Source organism: Scyliorhinus torazame, chromosome 11 (genome assembly GCF_047496885.1).
Source record: "Scyliorhinus torazame isolate Kashiwa2021f chromosome 11, sScyTor2.1, whole genome shotgun sequence".
Lineage (NCBI taxonomy): Eukaryota > Metazoa > Chordata > Chondrichthyes > Carcharhiniformes > Scyliorhinidae > Scyliorhinus > Scyliorhinus torazame.
The window spans coordinates 21,470,373-21,491,216 of record NC_092717.1 but is presented as its reverse complement, the minus strand read 5'-3'; the positions used below and the strand labels follow the sequence as shown (position 1 = coordinate 21,491,216).

General features: G+C 47.4%; 1 protein-coding gene across 1 annotated transcript in view; it reads right to left on the bottom strand.

Annotated features, from left to right (window-relative positions):
- The window catches only part of washc5 (WASH complex subunit 5), an 83,964-nt gene that overhangs the window by 17,843 nt on the left and 45,277 nt on the right, over positions 1-20,844 (bottom strand). The window contains 9 exon segments of the mRNA XM_072467033.1: positions 1,332-1,456; positions 4,707-4,886; positions 7,240-7,310; positions 7,313-7,340; positions 9,835-9,915; positions 10,484-10,624; positions 14,549-14,659; positions 15,638-15,713; positions 18,411-18,577. Of these exon segments, the coding sequence (XP_072323134.1) occupies positions 1,332-1,456; positions 4,707-4,886; positions 7,240-7,310; positions 7,313-7,340; positions 9,835-9,915; positions 10,484-10,624; positions 14,549-14,659; positions 15,638-15,713; positions 18,411-18,577 (980 nt within the window).

Sequence of the window (20,844 nt, the reverse complement as noted above, 5' to 3'; positions counted from 1 at the left end):
AGAAGAAGGATCAGTGCTTAGAAAATGTCCCAATTAAGAGTAGGGAGGCCTGGAGGTTCCTCGCGTCCCGCTCAGAGATCAGCGCCAACAGGGCGGAATGGACTGAAATAGCAGAAAAGGTCACGGAATGCAAAACACGATTGACGACCATAACCATTTACATTAGGGGTTCTGCGCCCTTTTACCCTGCTTTAAAAGTTAATTTGCCAAAAGCAGTCTTCGTGCACAAAACCGTCCACTTCATGGTGAGCTTCTGCTGGTTGCATTGTCCACCGCGCTGCGCCCAGCTGCCTGGCCATACAAGTATCCAACGGTCACATTGATCCAGTGTAAATGATACAAGAGTATAAGAGCAGGAGCTGGAGACATCCATTTGTCCGTCCGAGCCAGCTCCGCCATTCAGTTAGATCGCGACTGCCCTTCCACCTGGTCGCACTTTACCCACATCCCTCAACTCCCCCAAAATAACTACCCTCTCAGTGAAATAGCATCCACAACTCTCTGGGGCAGGACATTACACAAGATTCGCAATCCTTTAGTCAGTGAAGAAGTTTCTCACCTTGGTCCTGAATGGCCTACCCATAACTCTGCCATCGCAGTGATCGACACTCAATTGAAACCGTACTCTGGCCTGCTTCCCATACGGTTTCAAAATTACTTTAAATTAGTTCTAATTCATTCAACCGGCCTGCCCCGAGTAGGTTAGGCCTGTAACCAGCAGTCAATTGAAATTCATAAGTAGCAGCTTGTGATTGCCATCATTTTACTGTACCTGAGCGGTACTTTAAGCTTTACAAAAGGTGTAATGCTCATACTGATACAAAATTATTGATGCAAACTATACGCAATAAAAAAAAGCACTAGCACAGGGAGAGGCCATTCCGCCTTTTTGTCTGCACTAGTTTACTATAAAATAGAGATGGAAACTGGGTTATACATTTATGACTTGAATTAGATCAGCACACGTATCTCAACCTCTTCCTGGTTAATAGCAGTGAATCATTACCCTGAGCATCAACATTCGTCAACATTCACCCCATAATCAACAACAAAACAGAGGGGGCGGTTGAACGGAAATGAAGCAGAGTCTCGTGTCGGACACCTTTAGCCCGGGTGTTTCCCTGAACTGCAGAGTTTAGGGGGCGAGGAGACAAGAAATGGGAGGGCTGGGGGGTGGCAAACCTTGAACTGGCAGTTCAACCACGATTTAGTCATTCTTCTCGATTCCGACTCCCAATTGACATTTCATCGTTATTCTGACCCTCAAATAAAAAAAATTTTAAAAAAGAGAATACCACGACAGAAGGGCAAGAAAATCATAAAATACTCACTTGGGATCGGTGATTCGGAGGATTTCACTACAAAGGCGTCCAATGAAGGTCACAGATTCGTCGACCGGTTGGAATTTGGGTATGGGAATGTGGGTGGACTGGTACATGCTTTGCCAGTCTAGAATCTGCAAGGGGGCAAAAACATCCGTTACTCAAAAACGGATAATCGCTGAGTCAAAGCCAGGTCCTTTTACCCGATTCACCAGTTATAACCTCGAGAGGCGTTTGTTTCAAACACGTTTTAATTTAACGTGTAGCACAAATCAAGTGAAAAGCCGATTTGAAAATTCAAAACTGGCTCGGAGGGTTTGGAAGGTCTGAACCAACTGCCCAGAGCACATTTGGGAAAATTTGTTTTCTGGGAGATACCAGCATTTTCTTATTTCTATTAACGTTCCAGCTTCCCATCTTTCATTTCTTAATGTCTTAGGTCATGCATCACTCATATATGTAACTAAAGGGCTGGAGTTATACCACTCACGACGCACCGCCCCAAGATCAATGGCAAAGAGGTTGTGGGTGCATCTGCTTGGGGGGCATGCACAGAGCCCCATTCCTTAAGGGTTAAAGTTCAATCCTAGGAAAGCATGTTCAGCTTCTCGCGCAAGATCCAAAATATCGAAAAGAGTGTGTCTGGGAATTCCAACGCATTTTGAATTGCAAGATCAAGTTACTCTTGTGTCCAGTGTGAATGTAGTGTGAGATGTCTTCGTGGGGAAACGTCATAGGGATCTCACGCCATTTGGTTTCCAGGAATTTGGACAAACTGCAACTGGAGAGATGTTGCGCATGCCGTATGGACGGCATCAGGACGTCACCTGAGGCCGAATCCCCGCGTGTGCTCACACCGTTTGGGAGCTCATGTGGCGGCTGCGGACTGAATCCAGCGCCGCCACAGTCGGGGGTGGGGGGGGGGGGGGGGGAGCCGTTCCACTGGCAGGGGGGCTTCAGCGGGGTTTGGGGGGGACTGGCGGGGGGTGGTCCGTGGTTACAGGGCAGTTTATGGCAGGCCAGGTCCGCGTGCGGCCGCTCCATGTTGTACGGCGCAGTCACCGCTGTGCGCACGTATTGCCATGGACCCGGCCTGTCTCTGGCCATATCCGCAGGTAAAACCGGGGCTTTACGCTGCGCAGCTCCAGTCCCCCACCAGACGGAGGATCGGTGCGGGGGCAGCGCCGACTTTCTGGTCGTAAGACCAGACGGATCCTGCGGACATTAAAAATATATAATTAACGTGGAGGAACAGAGTCACAGGACCGCTAATTAGTTTTAACTACAAGAAAAAACATATTTAAAAATTGCATTATGATACAATATGTCTTTACTACCCCCCTTAGCTTAACAATTACATACAGGTTTTAGGTTTAACACAGATTAAAAAGTACACCTTATTCTACAATGGTCTCATAACAACAAAGTCCCTTTGAAACACACAAAGGGTCTCTGGGCAAATACACTCTCCACTCTGAACCCCAAGGGAATGTTTGTGGATTTCTCCTCAGGATCCACCCCCCCCCCCCCCCCCCCCCCCCACCCCCATCCCCAGATGATTTTCACTCGAGTTTCCAAACTCCACTCCCAAAAATCCTAAAATCTCCTCTCCTAGGTATTCTTTCCCTTAGCGGTTTGCATTCCGAATTCCGGAAGAGATTTTCCAAACAACACTTTTGAACAAAGTTTCCGCTCGGCTTTTAACAGCAAATCCAGTCCAGGATTTAACAGCAGCCACTTTAGGTTTCTTTTGGCGGCTTTTACACAAACTCCGAAATCCAGCCACCGCCTTCCATTGTTATTTCAACTCGCGTTCTACAAGGCTGTAGTAAAATCTCATAATCCAGAAAAAATCTCTTCAGATATCTTCCTGGCATCTCAGTCTTCTTCTCAGCTCTGTCTGACTTTACTGAACTGTGCTCTATTCTAGTGCCTTTAACCTCAGACATCTTGGAAACCTTTCTTCATTTCTCTAGTTTCCTCAACTAGCTTCAGATCTCTGCACTTGTTTTCTTAACTATTACTCCATGGAATGGCTTTTCTTCCAGCAAAGAAAGAGAGATGGTCCCTCTTTAGCCTTCTGAAGCGACAGCTTCCAGCTAAGCTGCGGGAGCTGTCTTCTCGCTCACTACCTATCTTCAACTGCAGTCAAGTTAGCTAAATTGAAATGTTACAAGGCCCCAGTTGCTAAGCATTACCCACATGCTTATGCCTGGTTTAAACATAAATGTTGAGCACAAAAATAAGAGGTTCGTTTGCTATTTTACTGCGATGAGCACAAATACTCAAAGTGAATTCATTACTGTATTATTTCTCGCTAGGCGGTGGTTTCGGGGGGTAGGGAGGGCAGACATGAGGTGGGGCTGGAAAATGTATCGCGTCATGGGAATGTCACTTTAAGAAATGTTTGTCTTCAAGTGGCTGCAGTGATGTCATTGTGCGGGTGGAGCTGGGCTCGGGCTCTGCTTTTTACTTTCATTTTGAGCTGGAAGCTATTTTTTGTGGCTCTGAGTTTTACTTTCGGTTTTTAAGTTGGGGGGCTGCATCCAAACCAAGGTGGTGTATTTTGGTCTCTCTCTCTCTCTCTGCATGCTAAAGAATTTCTCCAGAACACTTGATAATTTCAAAGTAATACCTGTTTCTGTTAGGAATGCAAACCTACGGTTTTTGCAGGGGAAGAAAAAGGGTGTTTGGCTTATGGATGTTGTTAGGAAAGTTACTAAGGGTTACCTATAGAGTACTGTATCTTTGGGGAGGAATTTGTGTTGGTAGTTGATAAAATGTTTACTGTGTTTTTATAAAATGTTAACTGGATTCATAGAATAAACATTGTTGTGTTTAAAAATACTTAAGATCTCTGTTGCATCACACCTGGAAAGTGGGGCCCTTGTGCTCCCCATAACCAAAATCTATTAAAAGATGTGGGTCAGATGAACTCCATGATAAACTTTGCTGTTCTCTAAACCCTGGCCCATAATAATCGAACCACTCAACGTCCATTGTCTTGGGCGGGAGTGGGAAATCTCACCGGTGTAAAATTCTACCCATGTTAATTGTGAGCAAATGTAAAGAGACGCTTACTGAAACCATGGGGCAGCTGAATTAGGAAGCACATGCATGTAATGTTTCACTCGGGTGAATAAATGTGAGACCAAGTAAAGACTGGCTCCAGTCCTATCCCTCACACCTTTTTGGGGGGGGATTAGAATAAGACACACACCTGGTATTTTCAGCTGGATGCACCAGCGACAACCAGCTTTAGCTGCACAAGTGTCAGGCCAGGTGGACGGAAGGGTCTAAGTGTGGCAGGGGAAACAGCCAGAGCAGAATAAACCAAACTATTTCAACAGCAAAACACTAATTTACGTTTTCCCTCCGAGTTACCTTGGTCCGCAAGAAGTTATTGCACTCTTGTTCCACGTTGTAATTGATTATTCGAGACACCTCCTCCTGCCATATCTTCAGCCCATAAATGCTGACATAATCTTGTATGTATTCAAACGAACGGTAGAATCCATCCATTGTGGCAGCCATCTCCTTCAGTTTGGGCATCAGTTCACTGGTCTGTGTGAAAGAAACGGCAAGTGTTTGAAACTTTTAAAACACACCCGGTCGTCGTAGACGAGCACAACTGACAGCGCTTCACAGCTAGGCTGTCAGTAAATTCTTATCTTCTGTACACTTAAAACCTTGACATAGATGATTTGGAGTTGGGGACCAAGGGCAATGTGTCCAAGTTTGCAGACGACACTAAGATGAGTGTAAAGCAAAAAGTGCAGAGGATACTGGAAGTCTGCAGAGGGATTTGGATAGGTTAAGTGAATGGGCTAGGGTCTGGCAGATGGAATACAATGTTGACAAATGTGAGGTTATCCATTTTGGTAGGAATAACAGCAAAAGGGATTATTATTTAAATGATAGAATATTAAAACATGCTGCTGTGCAGAGAGACCTGGGTGTACTAGTGCATGAGTCGCAAAATGTTGGTTTACAGGGCAACACGTGATTAAGAAGGCAAATGGAATTTTGTCCTTCATTAATAGAGGAATGGAGTTTAAGACTAGGGAGGTTATGCTGCAATTGTATACGGTGATGGTGAGGCCACACCTGGAGTATTGTATTCAGTTTTGGTCTCCTTACTTGAGAAAGGACGTACTGGCACTGGGGGTGTGCAGAGGAGATTCACTAGGTTTAATTCCAGAGCTGAAGGGGTTGGATTACGAGGAGAGGTTGAGTAGACTGTACTCGTTGGAATTTAGAAGGATGAGGGGGGATCTTATAGAAACATATAAAATTATGAAGGAATAGATAGGATAGATGCGGGCAGGTTGTTTCCACTGGCGGGTGAAAGCAGAACTAGGGAGCATAGCCTCAAAATAAGGGGAAGTAGATTTAGGACTGAGTTTAGGAGGAACGTCTTCACCCAAAGAGTTGTGAATCTATGGAATTCCTTGCCCAGTGAAGCAGTAGCGGCTCCTTCATTAAATGTTTTTAAGATAAAGATAGATAGTTTTTTGAAGAATAAAGGGATTAAGGGTTATGGTGCTCGGGCCAGAAAGTGGAGCTGAGCCCACAAAAGATCAGCCATGATCTCATTGCATGACGGAGCAGGCTCGAGGGGCCAGATGGCCTACTCCTGCTCCTAGTTCTTATGTTCTTATTCTGAACAGTGAGAAATTCAGAATGCAATCTAAAGTTTGTACACATCAGGGGCAGGTTCTATAAATCATAGACAGCCTTGTGAAATAAAAAAAACCTCACTGGATTCTATCATGATGTGCAAGAACAGCAGAGTGATGTCCTTTTTTAAAAAATATTTTTGTTCTCCTTTTTCACATTTTCTCCCAAATTTACACCCACCAACAATAAACAATAAGCAGTAACGGATACAATGTCAATCCCCATATCCCCAAAAGTGACGACCTTCACCCCTAAGAGGCCTGTGACCATCTTCCTATTCCAGTTGTACGGTCTCCATCCAAAATGAATTCACTCTTTACAGACCCGTAGGAGACAGTGTCCAAAGTCTTGGAATCACACGTCTCAATGCAATGCTACATAATCTTTGGAGAGAGGTCTCTTCGTACCTCAGGGCACTAAGAGACGAGTCAGTGAAGCTCAGGTGGTGATCAGAGACCCTCCTTCCCTGCTAGTTTTCCATGTGCATCACTAATCTAAACCCCGCCGGATCGGAGAATTGGCGGGGGGGCGGTGTGAATCCCGCCCCCGCCGGCTGCCGAATTCTCCGGCGCTGGGGATTTGGCGGGTTGGCAGCCCCCCCCCCCCCCCCGCTGGCAATTCTCCGGCCCACGATGGGCCGAGTGGCCGCCCGTTTCCGGCCTGTCCCGGCGCCATAAATTACAACAGGTACTTACCGGCGGGACATGGCTCCGCGGGCGGCCTCTGGGGTCCTCGGGGGGGGGGGGGTCTGGCCCCAGGAGGTGCCCCCATGGTGGCCTGGCCCACCATCGGGGCCCACCGATCCGCGGGCGGGCCTGTGCCGTGGGGGAACTCTATTCCTCCGCGCCGGCCGCTGTAACAGTCCGCGATGGCCGGCGCGGAGATGAACCCCCCTGCGCATGCGCTGGGATGACGCCAGCACACACTGACGCTCACGCGCATGCGCCAACTCGCGCCGGCGGAGGCCCTTCGGCGTGGCGCCAAGCCCCTTGCGCGCCGGCCGGCACAGAACAAACCACTCCGCCGCCGGCCTAGCCCCTGAAGGTGTGGAGGATTCCGCACCTTCAGGGTGGCCCGATGCCGGAGTGGTTCGCTCCTTCCCGCCGGAGCTGCCCGCCCCCCGCCGGTTCGCGGAGAATCCCGCCCCAGATCTTTAAAAAAAATGCTTCCAACCCATGGCCAAGAACAGTGAAGCATGAAGAAATAGCATTTCAGCATAATTGTCATATCCTCTCACCTTAGCTTTCGGGTTAAAGATCAGGCACTTGTGAAGACCGAAGGCAACCCTTCTGACCAACTCCTTCCGAATCCATCTTCTAACAACTGCTTAGGATCCACCTAATTTTAAAAATAAAATCACAAAGGAAGGGATTTTTCATGCAAAGTCTCTTTTAGGCTGAGCTCTTTGGTATAAAAGCGGAAAGCTAAATTTCCCTTAAAAGTTGGGCTGCATTTTACGTTAAACCCCCCCCCCCCAAACTGTTGATTCCCAAATTTCTTTCTCTGTCAGTCTGGCCTCAATAAAAGTTGAGATGGATTCGCACGTAAAAAGAAGTTATTTATTTAGCTTGCAAGCTTGATTCATTTCATAGAAATATAAGAGACATCCAGTTTCCTATATCCCAGAAAGCGAATGAACAAAGAAACAAAGGGATCTCTGCAAATCAATTCAAATGGTATCAAGTTTCACATACTCGACGCCCATAGGTCAGCCTATATCCCTCCTGACCTGTTTGATCTATTCTGATTGGCTCACTTCCAATCCCTTTCTCTGGCCCCTATCAATGCAGCATCACTCTCATAGACACACCTCTTCCTGCTTTTTCCATGCGGTCTCAAATCCCTTTCTCCCTAACTGCCAGAATCAAAGTGGCTTATTTCTACATTACATTAACTAGTATCTCTAAAGTAACTATTTTATATCACATTCGTCACAACCACTGCATTAGAACTGAGTGGAGAAAGGGGAGGAAGAACACACAATATAAGCAGTTGACCTTCCCACAGCCTCCTGCCCATCCCAACCGGTTTCCCATATTACAGTGGGCGGGAATGGCTTTCGCTGCCGGGGGGTTTTCTAGTTTAATATTGACATTCGTGGATGGTAACTTCGCTTTTGAAAAAACGTTGGGTTCTTTAATACTTATCAATCAGCCCCACTAACTAAACATTCTTTCAAAAATGTATTCTCGAAATTCCTTGATGCACAGACTTTTGTTCAAACAATGAGGGGGTCATATAATGAGATCCTCCACCCTTCTCTAGGTCAGCTTTTGGCAGCAGCTGAACAGAATTACTTCAGTTATTCAGACAGTTCTAGCCTACAATTTAAATGTGAATGCAGGAACATTCCGAACATTCCTCTCAAATAAATTTACATTACTTAAAATTTGGGTTTTTTTTTTTTGGAAACAAAATGCATTTTACAAAGCAACCCGTCTCCAAGCCTCTCTTTCCCTGTAGCTGGCCGTTCAGAAAGGCATGAAAACTGCTTTGCAAATCACGCCACCCACCCGCCCTCCCGGTGACAAAGCATTTGACCCCTGCTGATGGCATCCCGCCATGGAAACTGCTACAACCCCACACATCGTCATTAAGTGGCACAGCGCAATCAAGCTCGCTTCAGCATCACCCTACAATTAGCTACTTCAGCAGGGACACAACATGCCACATCTTTTGATGCTTCATCGCTGAATGTCATTCAAACAGCACCTGTGAATGCACCGAGATTGGAAAGCATTTAATCCAATGTGACTTGGTATTGGAGTGGGGCACCCTGAAGTCAGGGAGAGTGCCTTTTACCCCACTGCAAGACAGCAAAGGAAAATTAATCACTTGACAAAATTGACGGCACAGTGTGGGGTAGACTTGATTGCATTCTGTCCTCTGCACAGCATGACAAATAGCCTATGAATCGGCACAGTCAGGAACTGTAAAGCAGAACTCAAACAGGATACGGCCTCATTCCGAAAAAGTGGACACAAACTTTTTATTTCAACGGCTCCTTGTTTTGCCATCAACAAGGTTCAAATCTAAACCAGCTTCTCCCAGCTCAACCTATTTGTCATGATAACTCATAATAACGGAGCAAAAACAGGATATGCTTCCTCGTTGTTGGGAAATTGAGGTTTAATTACGTTCAGAATCTTTATAGAATCATAGAATTTACAGTGCAAAAGGAGGCCATTCGCCCATCGCGTCTGCACCAGCCCTTGGAATGGGCACCCTACCTAAGCCCACACCTCCACCCTATCCCCGTAACCCCACCTAACCTTTTTGGGTTACAGAGGGCACTGGAAAACCTAACCGTATTATTTAAAAGCAAAACAACCCTTTCTGTGTTGCATTGTAGGTTTTGCAGATTATCCCAGAGCGAATGTTTACATCCTTGGCAATTTAGCATGGTCAATCCACCTAACCCGCACATCTTTGGACTGTGGGAGGAAACCGGAGCACCCGGAAGAAACCCACGTAGACGCAGGGAGAACGTGCAGACTCCACACAGACAGTGACCCACGGCTGGAATTGAACCCGGGACCCTGGAGCTGTGAAGCAACTGTGCTAGCCACTGTGCCACCCTGCTTTGAGGCGATCTATAAATACTCCCTTTCCCACTACTGTTGCACAATCCAACGGTGCAGTTATGGATTCAAGAGCGTACCCTGCAGAAGTTGAATTAAATATTTATAACCCTTCTGGCTCCTGGCAGTCTGCCTGAACGATAAGTCAAATACAAGCAACGATTAGCCTTCATATTTGATAAACCCCGAAGGTAAAATAACCCTAAATCTTCAATAAGGACACAGACACAGCTCCAATAGTCTTCACTTGCCTTGATGATGCCAACAAGGGTAGTCTTCATCATCAGAATGCCTTCAGTAAAAATTGATATTGCGTGAGTAAGTCTTGCAACCTTTGGGTGAAGAGGATACGAAAGAAAAGAGCAATGATGATAAAAAGATAAAAACCATTTGAAGTTCTTTTTGACATATCAACTGGCGGCATATTCACAACGACGGAACCTTTGCCCATAATGTCGACCAACAGTTCAGTGCAGAACTGCGAGGCAAATGAGGGGCTAGCTGTGCAGGTGTATGTGGGTCGGATACATTATTTTGTTTTAATTGAAGGGGATACGGTGTTCAGGACAAACTGACCGGCTATACTTCCAAGGAGCAGCTGGAAAATCAATGTATCACAGTCAACACGAGAACACCTGCAATGTGGTGAAGCAAATATAAAACTGGCAGCACTTGATGAAGATTGAGCCCCTTTAACAATTTATTTTTTAAAAAATGCACGAGGCAAAATAGCAGAGGCCCCCCCCCCCCAAAGGAAAGCTGCACCACATGGGAGAGGAGTTTCGAATGGCCTCCGCCCACTGCATCCACACAAAGCGAGCGAGCACCGCCCGCCATGAATTCCGTTCAGTCAAGTCAGCGGCTATTGTACTCGTTGACCAATCCGCTGCGCCCCCATACCTCGTATCTTGAACCAAGCTGGGCATAGTCCTTCAGCTTGTCTTTATCCAGTCGAGTTGGAACCTCCATAATGTTGTGCGTTTGGAGCTTGATAATCTTTGCCAAGGACGTAAACATGCTCTCTGGGATAATCTGCAAAACCTACAATGCAACACAGAAAGGGTTGTTATTGCTTTTCAATAATACGGTTAGGTTTTCCAGTGCCCTCTGTAATGTTATGCAGTGATAAGTTGCACCCGGCTGAAGGTGAGGATTTCCCCATTTATAATACAGTACTGTGTCGCTTAAAACATTCAACTCAAACGGTTGACTTAATTCCAAGTTAAACACGGAACCAACACAAAACACTACAAATCTGGTGGAATGAAGCACAAAATAAATGTATAACTGTAAACAGAAACGATGTTGAACAAGATATGTCGAAGTTCAATGTGGAGAAACGTGAGGTGATTCATTTTTGTAGGAAGAACATGGAAAGACAGTATAATATAAAGGGTACACATCTACTGGAGTGCAAGAGCAGAGGGTCCTGGGTATATATGTGCACAAGTCATTGAAGGTGGCAGGACAGGTTGATAGCGGGGTTAACGAAGCATACAGAACCTTAGTCTTTATAATAGAGGCGTAGTGTACAATAGCAAGGAGGTTCTGTTGAACTTGTACTAGGTAGGTCTCAGTTAGAGTAGTGTGTAAGTTCTGGGTGCCACACTGTAGGAAGGGTGTGAAGACATTGGAGAGGATGCAGAAAAGATTCATGGGAACGGTTCCAGGGATGAGGAACTTCAGTTACAAAGATAGATTGCAAGACTGTTTTCCTTGGAGGAGAGAAGGCCAAGGGGAGAACTGATGGCGGTACTCAAAATCGTGAGGGGCTTAGACAGAGTAGTAGGTCGGGAGAAATGGTCCTCGCTCCCGAAGGGATCAAGAACATGAGGTCACAGGTTTAAAGTAATTGGCAAAAGAAACAAAAGCGATATGAGAATTAACTTTTTCACACACACAGCGGTCGGTTAGGGTCTGAAATGCAGCGCCTGAGAATGTGACAGAGGCAGGTTCAATCAAAGCATTCAAAAAGGGAATTAAACTGTTATCTGAAAAGAACAATGAGGGGGGGGGGGGGGGGGGGGGGGGTTGCAGAGAATCCCACCATGGCGGGATTTAAATTCAATTTATAAACTCAAAACCACTATCAGTAACCATGAATCGATCATTAATTGTTGTAAAAAGCCCATCTGGCTCACCAATGCTCTTTTGGGAAGGAAATCTGCCACCTTTACCTGGCCTGGCCTACATGTGAGTCCAGACCCACAGCAATGTGGTTGACTCAACGGTCCTCCAAAATGACCTAGCAAGCCTCAGAGTTCAGGGGCAATTGAAGATGGAGAACAAATGCTGGCTTTTACCAGCGAAAGCCACATCCCATGGAAGAATACATTTTTTTTTAAATGGCAGTAGGTCAATTGCTCATTTGGAGAGCCAATGCAAACAGCCTCTTTCTATACTGTAAGAATTTTGTGATTCTGTGAAGAGATAAAGGGCGGAATTCTCCGAGCCTCCGTGCTGAAATCCCGGTTGGCACGGGAGCGGAGAATGGACGTTGACGCCACTCCCGGACCAGAGAATCGACGCAAATCGCGCGGTCTACGCAGCACATGTAGGGGACCATTGACAGAGGCCCACGCGGCTATTCTCCGACGACAACTGGCCCAGTTCCCGACGGCGTGATTCTAACCATGTTTTGCCTGTCGGGAACGGCCGGAGGCAGCTGCGGAGTCCATGGCCGCGCTGGTGGGAGGTGGGGAGATCCTTCACCGGTGGGGGGGGGGGGGGTAGGAGTTTTGACGCTGGAGGGGACATAGCCCCATTATTGGAGAATCCCGCCCCCAGTGTCTACTGAACCAACAAAAACAGAAGAACTTACATTTACATTACCCCATAAGCAAATGTCTCAAGGTGTTTCACCGAGGCATAGAGGAAAATGGACACTGAACCAAAGGAAACATGTTGGGTAAGATGATCAAAATCTTGGTCAAAGAAGGAGCTTTAAAATAGAATAGTTTAGGCACAAACTTCCAGAATGGTGAGAATCTAGGTAGCTGATAGCCAGGTCGCCAATAGTGGGACAAGGAGGAAGTTCATGGGTCATCTAAAAGCTGGGGTGTGGGTGCGGTGAAAGACTGAGTTGTACAGGCTGTTAAGGTTACAAATGAGGGAATGAGGCCATGAAGTGATTTAAAGAGAGATCAGAACTTCAACCTGAGAATGTGGGACTGCAAAGATGTGGATGATCGTTAATCACGACTGGATGTGGGACAGGTTACGTGGAGCAGAGTTTTGGATGAGCTGAAAGCATACAGGGGGTGGAGGATACAGGGTCAACAGGCAAGATGACAAAACCAGGAGTGCGGATTTCAGTAGCGATGGGCTACAACTAAGGATGGTTAAAGGCGGGGAATGTTGCCGAGCTGGATGTGCATTGGGGCTGGATTCTCCGCAGCCTCGCGGCTAAATCGCGTTTGGCACGGGGGCGGAGAATCAAATTCCCGCCGGAATCAGGCCCGGCGCTGCTCCGGCGATTCTCCGGGCCCCGAATAGCCGCACGATCGCGATTAACGCCGTACGCCGCGTGGCTGGGAGGCCATTGCCAGAGGCCCGCCCAGCGATACTCCGACCGGCCGAGTTCCCAACGGCGTGGAAATAACATCGTATGGCCGGTCGGGATGCTCGCGTGGCGGCTGCGGACTCAGTCTGTGGCCGCCCTGGTGGGGGGGGTGGGGGGTGGGGGGGTGGGGGGGGCTCTGCGATCAGAGTCTGCCATGGCGCTTGGCATGGCCGCCACCGTGCGCATGCGCAGAACCGGAGGCGCGTGGCCCGTATCCGAAGCCAAAGCTGCGTGAAGCACTCCAGGTCCCTGCTAGCCCCCTGGTAGTAAGTGAATCGGGTTGTATTTTTTTTCAGGAAACACGGGAGTGCAACGCCTGCATTTTTACGCAGGCGTGGGGACATAGCCCCATTTGGGGAGAATCCAGCCCATGATCTTTGTGATGGGGAGGAGATGGAGTTTCTGACCTAGGGTCCAATGGGATGGCAGGATCTGAAAACAGTCTGGTTCACCCTATGACAACCCACAGAGCCTCGGAAAAGTTAGAGCACGGAAACAGGCCATTCAGCCCATCGAGGAGGGGAATGGAAGAAGCGAGAGTATGGAATTTGTGCCAGGAATCAAAATTGATGCCTTCTTGGAATAATTTGTAATATAAGATAGCATGGGGGCCAGGAACGGAAGGTGATCAGTAAGGACTTGAACGAGAATGTCACTGAGCACAGTGGGAAGATGAGGTAGGCGAGCGAGTGCATTGAGAGGGTGGAGAAAAGTGGAGAAAAATATGAAGGTTCAGGGCTAGAGTGGAAAATGACTGTGCAGAAGGGGCTGATGGTGTACCAGCGACAAAAGAATTCCAAAAGGTTCTTGCAAATATTGTTAGAGTTGAGGGAGTGTGGTCATAAGGAGATTGATGATAGTAAACTCAAAGGAGCGTGCAGTCAACTTTGCTGTCCAGAATGATCATCAAGTAGTGTGCGGTTATAGCCGAGAGAAAACTGGTCCAGTAGAATTTTATGCGATGAAGCTAGGTCTGATGGTGGATGGCCAAGGCAGTGCACCAAATGTGGTTACGTTAATGGTCCCAGAGTTGAGTGCAGAGATGGCAACCACACTGGCACAAAAGCATTGATGGAGCAGATAAGCATTATCAACAGCAGCGAGTCATTGTGACAAATTCAAATGAGAGGGACAGGGGGATGGAAGGGAAGGCCTGAAGGGAAAGAAAAGTAGAATTGCATTGAAGGTAATAAGGAAGTGGCTGAAGGCAGGTCAATGGTTGATTAAAATCAAAGGAGGCATCAAGGGAGATGGTGAGACTGAAGGGGTGATTACAGATGAGAGAATTTCAGTGGTGGGAAACGTTCAGAGGGAAACACAAATGTGCAGCTCTGCATCCGAAATGCAAACTAACATAATGCAATACCTCAAAGTGGCTATTCATTCGAGCTCACAAGACTCACCTTTCTAACGTAGGCTACAAGCTCTCCAGAATAATACTGTGACACACTAAGAAGGTCAGGGCTATTGGCTTGATTTATTCGCATGAGTGGAAGGTCGAGCGCTGATGCCAACTGAAATAACACAATGAATTATCCACCATTATAAAACCTGATTAAATCAAATAACCTCAGACCCATTGACAATATTCATTCGTTTGACTTTCAAAAGCATTTTTAAAAAGAAGAAATAATTCTCAAGGATGCAGGCATCATGGGCAAAGCCAACATTTATTTCCCATCTTTAGATGCCCCGTGTGGGTGGCAGTGGGCCTTAGATGAAGGAATTGAATGTTGCCAACACAGTGGTGGTGCAGTTGGGAATAGAAAGTTGAAAATGGAGGCAGGGAAACTCACTTCAGACATTAACTGCTTTGCCCCAGCGACCGAGGGAGAATGTGAGCAGAAATCTTTCCTCTCAAAGAACAAAGAAAAGTACAGCACAGGAACAGGCCCTTCGGCCCTCCAAGCCCGTGCCGACCATGCTGCCCGACTAAACTAAAGTCTTTTACAGTTCCAGGGTCCATATCCCTCTATTCCCATCCTATTCATGTATTTGTCAAGATGCCCCTTAAACGTCACTATCGTCCCTGCTTCCACCACCTCCTCCGGCAGCGAGTTCCAGGCACCCACTACCCTCGGTGTAAAAAAACTTGCCTCGTACATCTCCTCTAACCCTTGCCCCTCGCACCTTAAACCTTACCCCTCGCACCTTAAACCTGTGCCCCCTCAATATTTGGATAAAACAGCAGAAACATCTGCTCGCTTTGTCAACTGTTGCCGACTGTAAAAGTCAGAGCAATCAAATGAAAATCAATGTTAAAGGATGAGAGGGGTTTCGACTTTCAGCTAAAATTAATCAAATTCCTGTCATTCCCAAGATTGCTGGCAGCATAATGACACGGAATGGGACTTCCTGGTGACCCAGTCAGAGGAATCTAGCGACAACTATTTTCGGGCAAGCTTATTGCCAATTAATCACCCACTCGTTCATCTTGTTCAATAATTTAACCATTTCTGGTCTCTACCGCTTTCGGACTCCTTCCCACTCACCTTCAAAAATGTTGCTTTAAGTTTGGTGACCATGAAAGGGCTGACTCGGATTTCTTCCTGCATGATAGTCGTGTAGCTGTGGATAAGGACCATTATATGTTAGTCACAGCCTAGACACAGGCTTGATAGACGTAAATGAAAGACAAAAATTGAAGCAAGTATTAACTGGAGTCAATGGAGAAACCAACTGCATGAACAGAAATGATGATAGAGAGTTCAGGGGTTAAATGCATGAGGCTCAACCTTTGACCTCCAAAAACAGTTCATTATTTTGATTTCAATCTTTGGAGCGTTGAGCAATTCCAACAGGCATTGCCGAAGTTTCACATTTTATTGGAAACTTGTAGCATTCATGATCTGTGTGTCATAACCACACTCGAGACATTTGAGAGGGTACAAGGCATTCAGGATATCTACTCCACTTTTCCATTATCAATAAGTTGAACCAACAACCTGTGTAATTTTCTTCAGTTGTGCCAAGTGCACAGGATCTTTAGCTACTGCAGGGCCAGGCAAGCAGGATGTGGAATGTGTAGTCATGCCTATATTACCATGGCCTGTGCATTCGAAGTGATGGAGTGGCTGGGCGGGAGATCTCACCAGTGTGGCTACAGGCATGGTACCATGGCCTGTGCATTGGAAGTGATGGAGTGACTGGGCGGGAGATCTCACCAGTGTGGCTACAGGCATGGTACCATGGCCTGTGCATTGGAAGTGATGGAGTGGCTGGGCGGGAGATCTCACCAGTGTGGCTACAGGCATGGTGTGCAAGAGCTGCCAAAGATCTCTGTAATAAACTGTTGTGGCTATCGTCCCACGCGACCTCACAATATTACACGGAGTACCGTAAAAGGACCAAATTGTGCTCGGCCTGCAAGGGAAGCTCTGGGATGCTGCGTGATGACAGAGACCTATTCAAAAAGCAGCTTTGGCAATGTCACTGCAGTTAGCGTACTCCAATTTGTTAAACGTATCTGGCTAGTTCTGCCCATTTAGCCAAAAAGTCTTCCGTGGAATGAGTTACCTTGGGCGGGATTCTCACAGCGCCGCGCCGGGCCGGAGAATCCCCACGTAGGGGCCAATGCCGCCCCGACGCCGGCACGCGATTCTCCGCAGTGCGGGCAATTGGCGTCGGCGTGGTTGGCGCGGCGCCGGTCGCGGGCCGCTCTACGCGGCCGGCCCGCCGATTCTCCGGCCCGGATGACGCCGAGTCCCGCCGCCGCCGCCCTAACCTGCTCTGGGCCAGCGGGACCTCGGCGTGTAAGGGTCGTGTGGCGGCCTGTGGGGGGGGGGCCTCCGACGTGGCCTCTGTGGCTGGGGGCCTCCTTTCCTACATGCCAGCCCGTAGCCCTGTGCCATGTTGCGTCGGGGCCGGCGCATTGAAGGAGTCCACGGCGCGTTGGCGCCAGCGCCACGGCGCATGTCCTCGTTGGCGCCGGGGTGAGGTACAAATGATTTATGCTTGGGATTTTTAGCTGTCAATGCAAAGTTGGCCAATTGTGCCACCTGCTAACTGCACCCAATTCCATCCATTCAACTCATTTGATTAAGTTGTACGTATTTCACGTCATCTGTTGTGCTTCCACGTTGCTGACCATCAAACCGGGGAAGCTGTGTCCTGCTCAGACTCAATTTCCATAGAGTATCATAGAACTTACAGTGCAGAAGGAGGCCATTCGGCCCATCGAGTCCGCACCGGCTCTTGGAAAGAGCACCCTACCCAAGGTCAACACCTCCACCCTATCCCCATAACCCAGTAACCCCACCCAACACTAAGGGCAATTTTGGACACTAAGGGCAATTTTGGACACTAAGGGCAATTTATCATGGCCAATCCACCTAACCTGCACATCTTTGGACTGTGGGAGGAAACCGGAGCACCCGGAGGAAACCCACGCAGACACGGGGAGGATGTGCAGACTCCGCACAGGCAGTGACCCAAGCGGTGAACAGCGGTGAACATGGGACATCAGTGAACTGTGACAGCAGGGAAAGGTGTTCTACACTCAAAAGGATTCAACTGCAGCTTCAGCTGGGCAGACTGTTCACAACAGAAGCAGGATGGGTTTAACTATCCTGACGCAGCAAACGGAGGATATCCCGGATACCTTTAAGCCAACAGAGGATTTGTACAGAATCACAGGATTGTTACTGCGCAGGAGGCCATTCAAGCCCTTCGTTCCCGCACACGCTCTCTGAAAGCGCATTTCACCTTCTGCCATTTTCGCTGTAACGCTGCACATTCTTCCTGCAGAAAACAATCGAATTTCCTTTCTAATGCCTCGACTGAACCACACTTTTGGGCAGTGCATTCCAGATTCTTTTTAAAAAAAAAATAAACTTAGCGGACCCAATTATTTTAATTTCCAATCAAGGGGCAATTTAGCGTGGCCAATCCACCTAACCTGCACATCTTTTGGGTTGTGGGGGTGAAACCCATGCAGAGAGTGTGCAAACTCCACACGGAGAGTGACAGATTCGAACCCGGGCCCTCTGCGTCGTCGGCAGCTGTGCTAACCACCGCGCCACATGCCGCTCTGTGCATTCCAGATTCTAACCACTCGCTGCGTGAAAAGGTTTTCCCCTCAGGCTGCTTTTTCTTCCTTTGCAAATTATTTTAAATCTGCTCTCTTGATCCTTTCACAAGGGAAGAGGGGGACACTTTCTCCCTTATCCACAGCAATTTGAGGGCAACGTGGGGGGTCTTGCACCAACGTGTAACATTTAATGTCAGGATTTCAAGGCCTCTCTCACGATGCTAGAATAATCTTACCTGTCAATAAGCTGCCAGGCGTACGACAGGTCCCCGATAATCTGCATGGTGATGAGGACCTCCTCTTTGATGTTGATGGTGCGAATCATTTGATGGAGAAATTTGCGAGTATCCGCCAGGAACTGGCAGATCTGCAAATTTGATTCCAGCTGGTGGAATTCTTGGACCTGTTTCAAGAAATTCCAAAACTGTTAGCGTTAGCATTGTAGGGACGAGAGATATCTGAAAGTTAGGACTTTATTTTAACCTTCAAGAATGCTAATATCTCAGCTATGCCCCAGATTCCTCAAAATCATCCATTTCAGGATATTTGATAGCACCTTAGATAGATTTATTAACTTATAGCAACAGGTATATGTGTATGGCTAGATACAAAATAGGATTTTAAAACTTTAGTCTGACCTCAGCAGCTGAAATAAATTCATGAAATAAGTCTGATGCAATGTAACCGCTTTTCTGAAATATTTCATCTCCACCTTTCTCTTCCCTTGGATATGTTTTAAGACATCTTATCTGTGTGCTAAATTAGCACTCTGTGGACATTGTACCACTGATTCCTTCTTAGTAACACCGAGTGTCGGAGTGTTTTGATAGACCACCTGGTCAGTTCAAGGGTCGGTGAACAAGGGTTGGAATCGGTTTTTTGGTCAGACATAAAAACATCCCAAATGTAAGGGACAAGAGACAGGAGAAAGGGCCAGGTGCCAGCGAAGTTAAGAAAAGGAGACCCAGCCTCCAATTAGAGAAAGCTGCAGGGAGCAGACTCTAAGTCAGGTGGGCTCAAGAGAAGCCCGGAAGGTCCACAAAGGCAGGTAACCCCTCGCTGTCGTCTGTCGGGGCAGAAGTACCCCTTTGGAACAGTGACGATCTGAAATTGTGGCTTGGAAGGTGACGCTCGAGTGTATTCGGAGGTCCAGGAGAAAGGAATCTCTGAAGGCAAGATTGATATCCTGCAAAGTTCACCATTGTTGTAGCCATCCGAGTGGGAGTGATTCTTTGGGGAGAATTTCCAAGGCGGGAGCTTCACATGTGATTGGAAACCCTCGTGAGAAAGACAACTTTTCAGTGAGATTGGTTGGTTCACAATCTGACAAACCTCGGAGTGGGGTGTTGAGAAATCCATGGAATCTGTTTTGGTCGCATCTGTCATCTGTGTAGCGGGGTGCATCTGACAAACGTTCGCCTGTCAACTTACATGTGCCTCACACTTGCCCTGAATCTTAGAGTAATCTTAGGACAGATATTGTAAATTGTTTGATCTCCCCATTGACAGTGACAGAGGCCTGGAAAGAGGTAATCGGTGCATGGTCCGGAGAAGCAAAAAGGAGTTTTGAAACAACTTTGAGGAATTTAACGTCATCAGTTCTTGCCTTGGATATCTTGAGTGCAGGAGTATTTGTTATCACGCTGAGAAGTCTGCCTGCCCTATATTCAGAAGTGGGCCCATAAAATTCAAATTATACAATAAAATAATCTCGAGGTGCAACAACAGGATCCCTTTGTGATGTGAACTTGATTCACTGCCTTTCAAATGTGCCCTCACCTTTGGGTCTCTAATCTTCTTGAAATGAATGAAATCAAAATGAATGAAACGAAAATGAGAATGCAGACGGCAAGAGTTTAGTCGGACAGGGGTGGACAGTAATTGCTAAACTGCTTTAACAGAGTGGTGTACATAATCAAACACCACCCCCCAGAAGGAAAGAAACAGTACAAAACATTCATATCCCAGTGAGAATCAGTTCCATTTTAAGGTGTAGAAGACCAGTTTTGACGGGTTTTTACAGGCACTCTTCATTTCCACGTTTTACTGCTTTCTTTCCTGAATTGAGCTGACTACAGAATGCTCCTGACCATCGGGAGAACCGTCCTTCTCACTTCTTCCTGGTTCAGTGAGTCACCACTGGGCCACTCAATAAAACCGTCCGGTTCTCCACGGGGTCTGGCATGAGGGAAACATCTCCACAATGAAAAAGGGCCCAATGTGACTTGATGGTTTGAGACGAGACAACAGATTCTCAATACTCCAACCTGGAATAAGACTCTCAGCCAGGACACTCCGCAAACACGGGGCAGCACGGTAGCATTGTGGATAGCACAATTGCTTCACAGCTCCAGGGTCCCAGGTTCGATTCCGGCTTGGGTCATTGTCTGAGCGGAGTCTGTACATCCTCCCCGTGTCTGCGTGGGTTTCCTCCGGGTGCTCCGGTTTCCTCCCACAGTCCAAAGATGTGCAGGTTAGGTGGATTGGCCATGATAAATTGCCCTTCGTGTCCAAAATTGCCCTTCGTGTTGGGTGGGATTACTGTGTTATGGGGATAGGGTGGAGGTGTTGATCTTGGGTAGGGTGCTCTTTCCAAGAGCCGGTGCAGACTCGATGGGCCGAATGGCCTCCTACTGCACTGTAAATTCTACGATCTATGATCAAACTGGC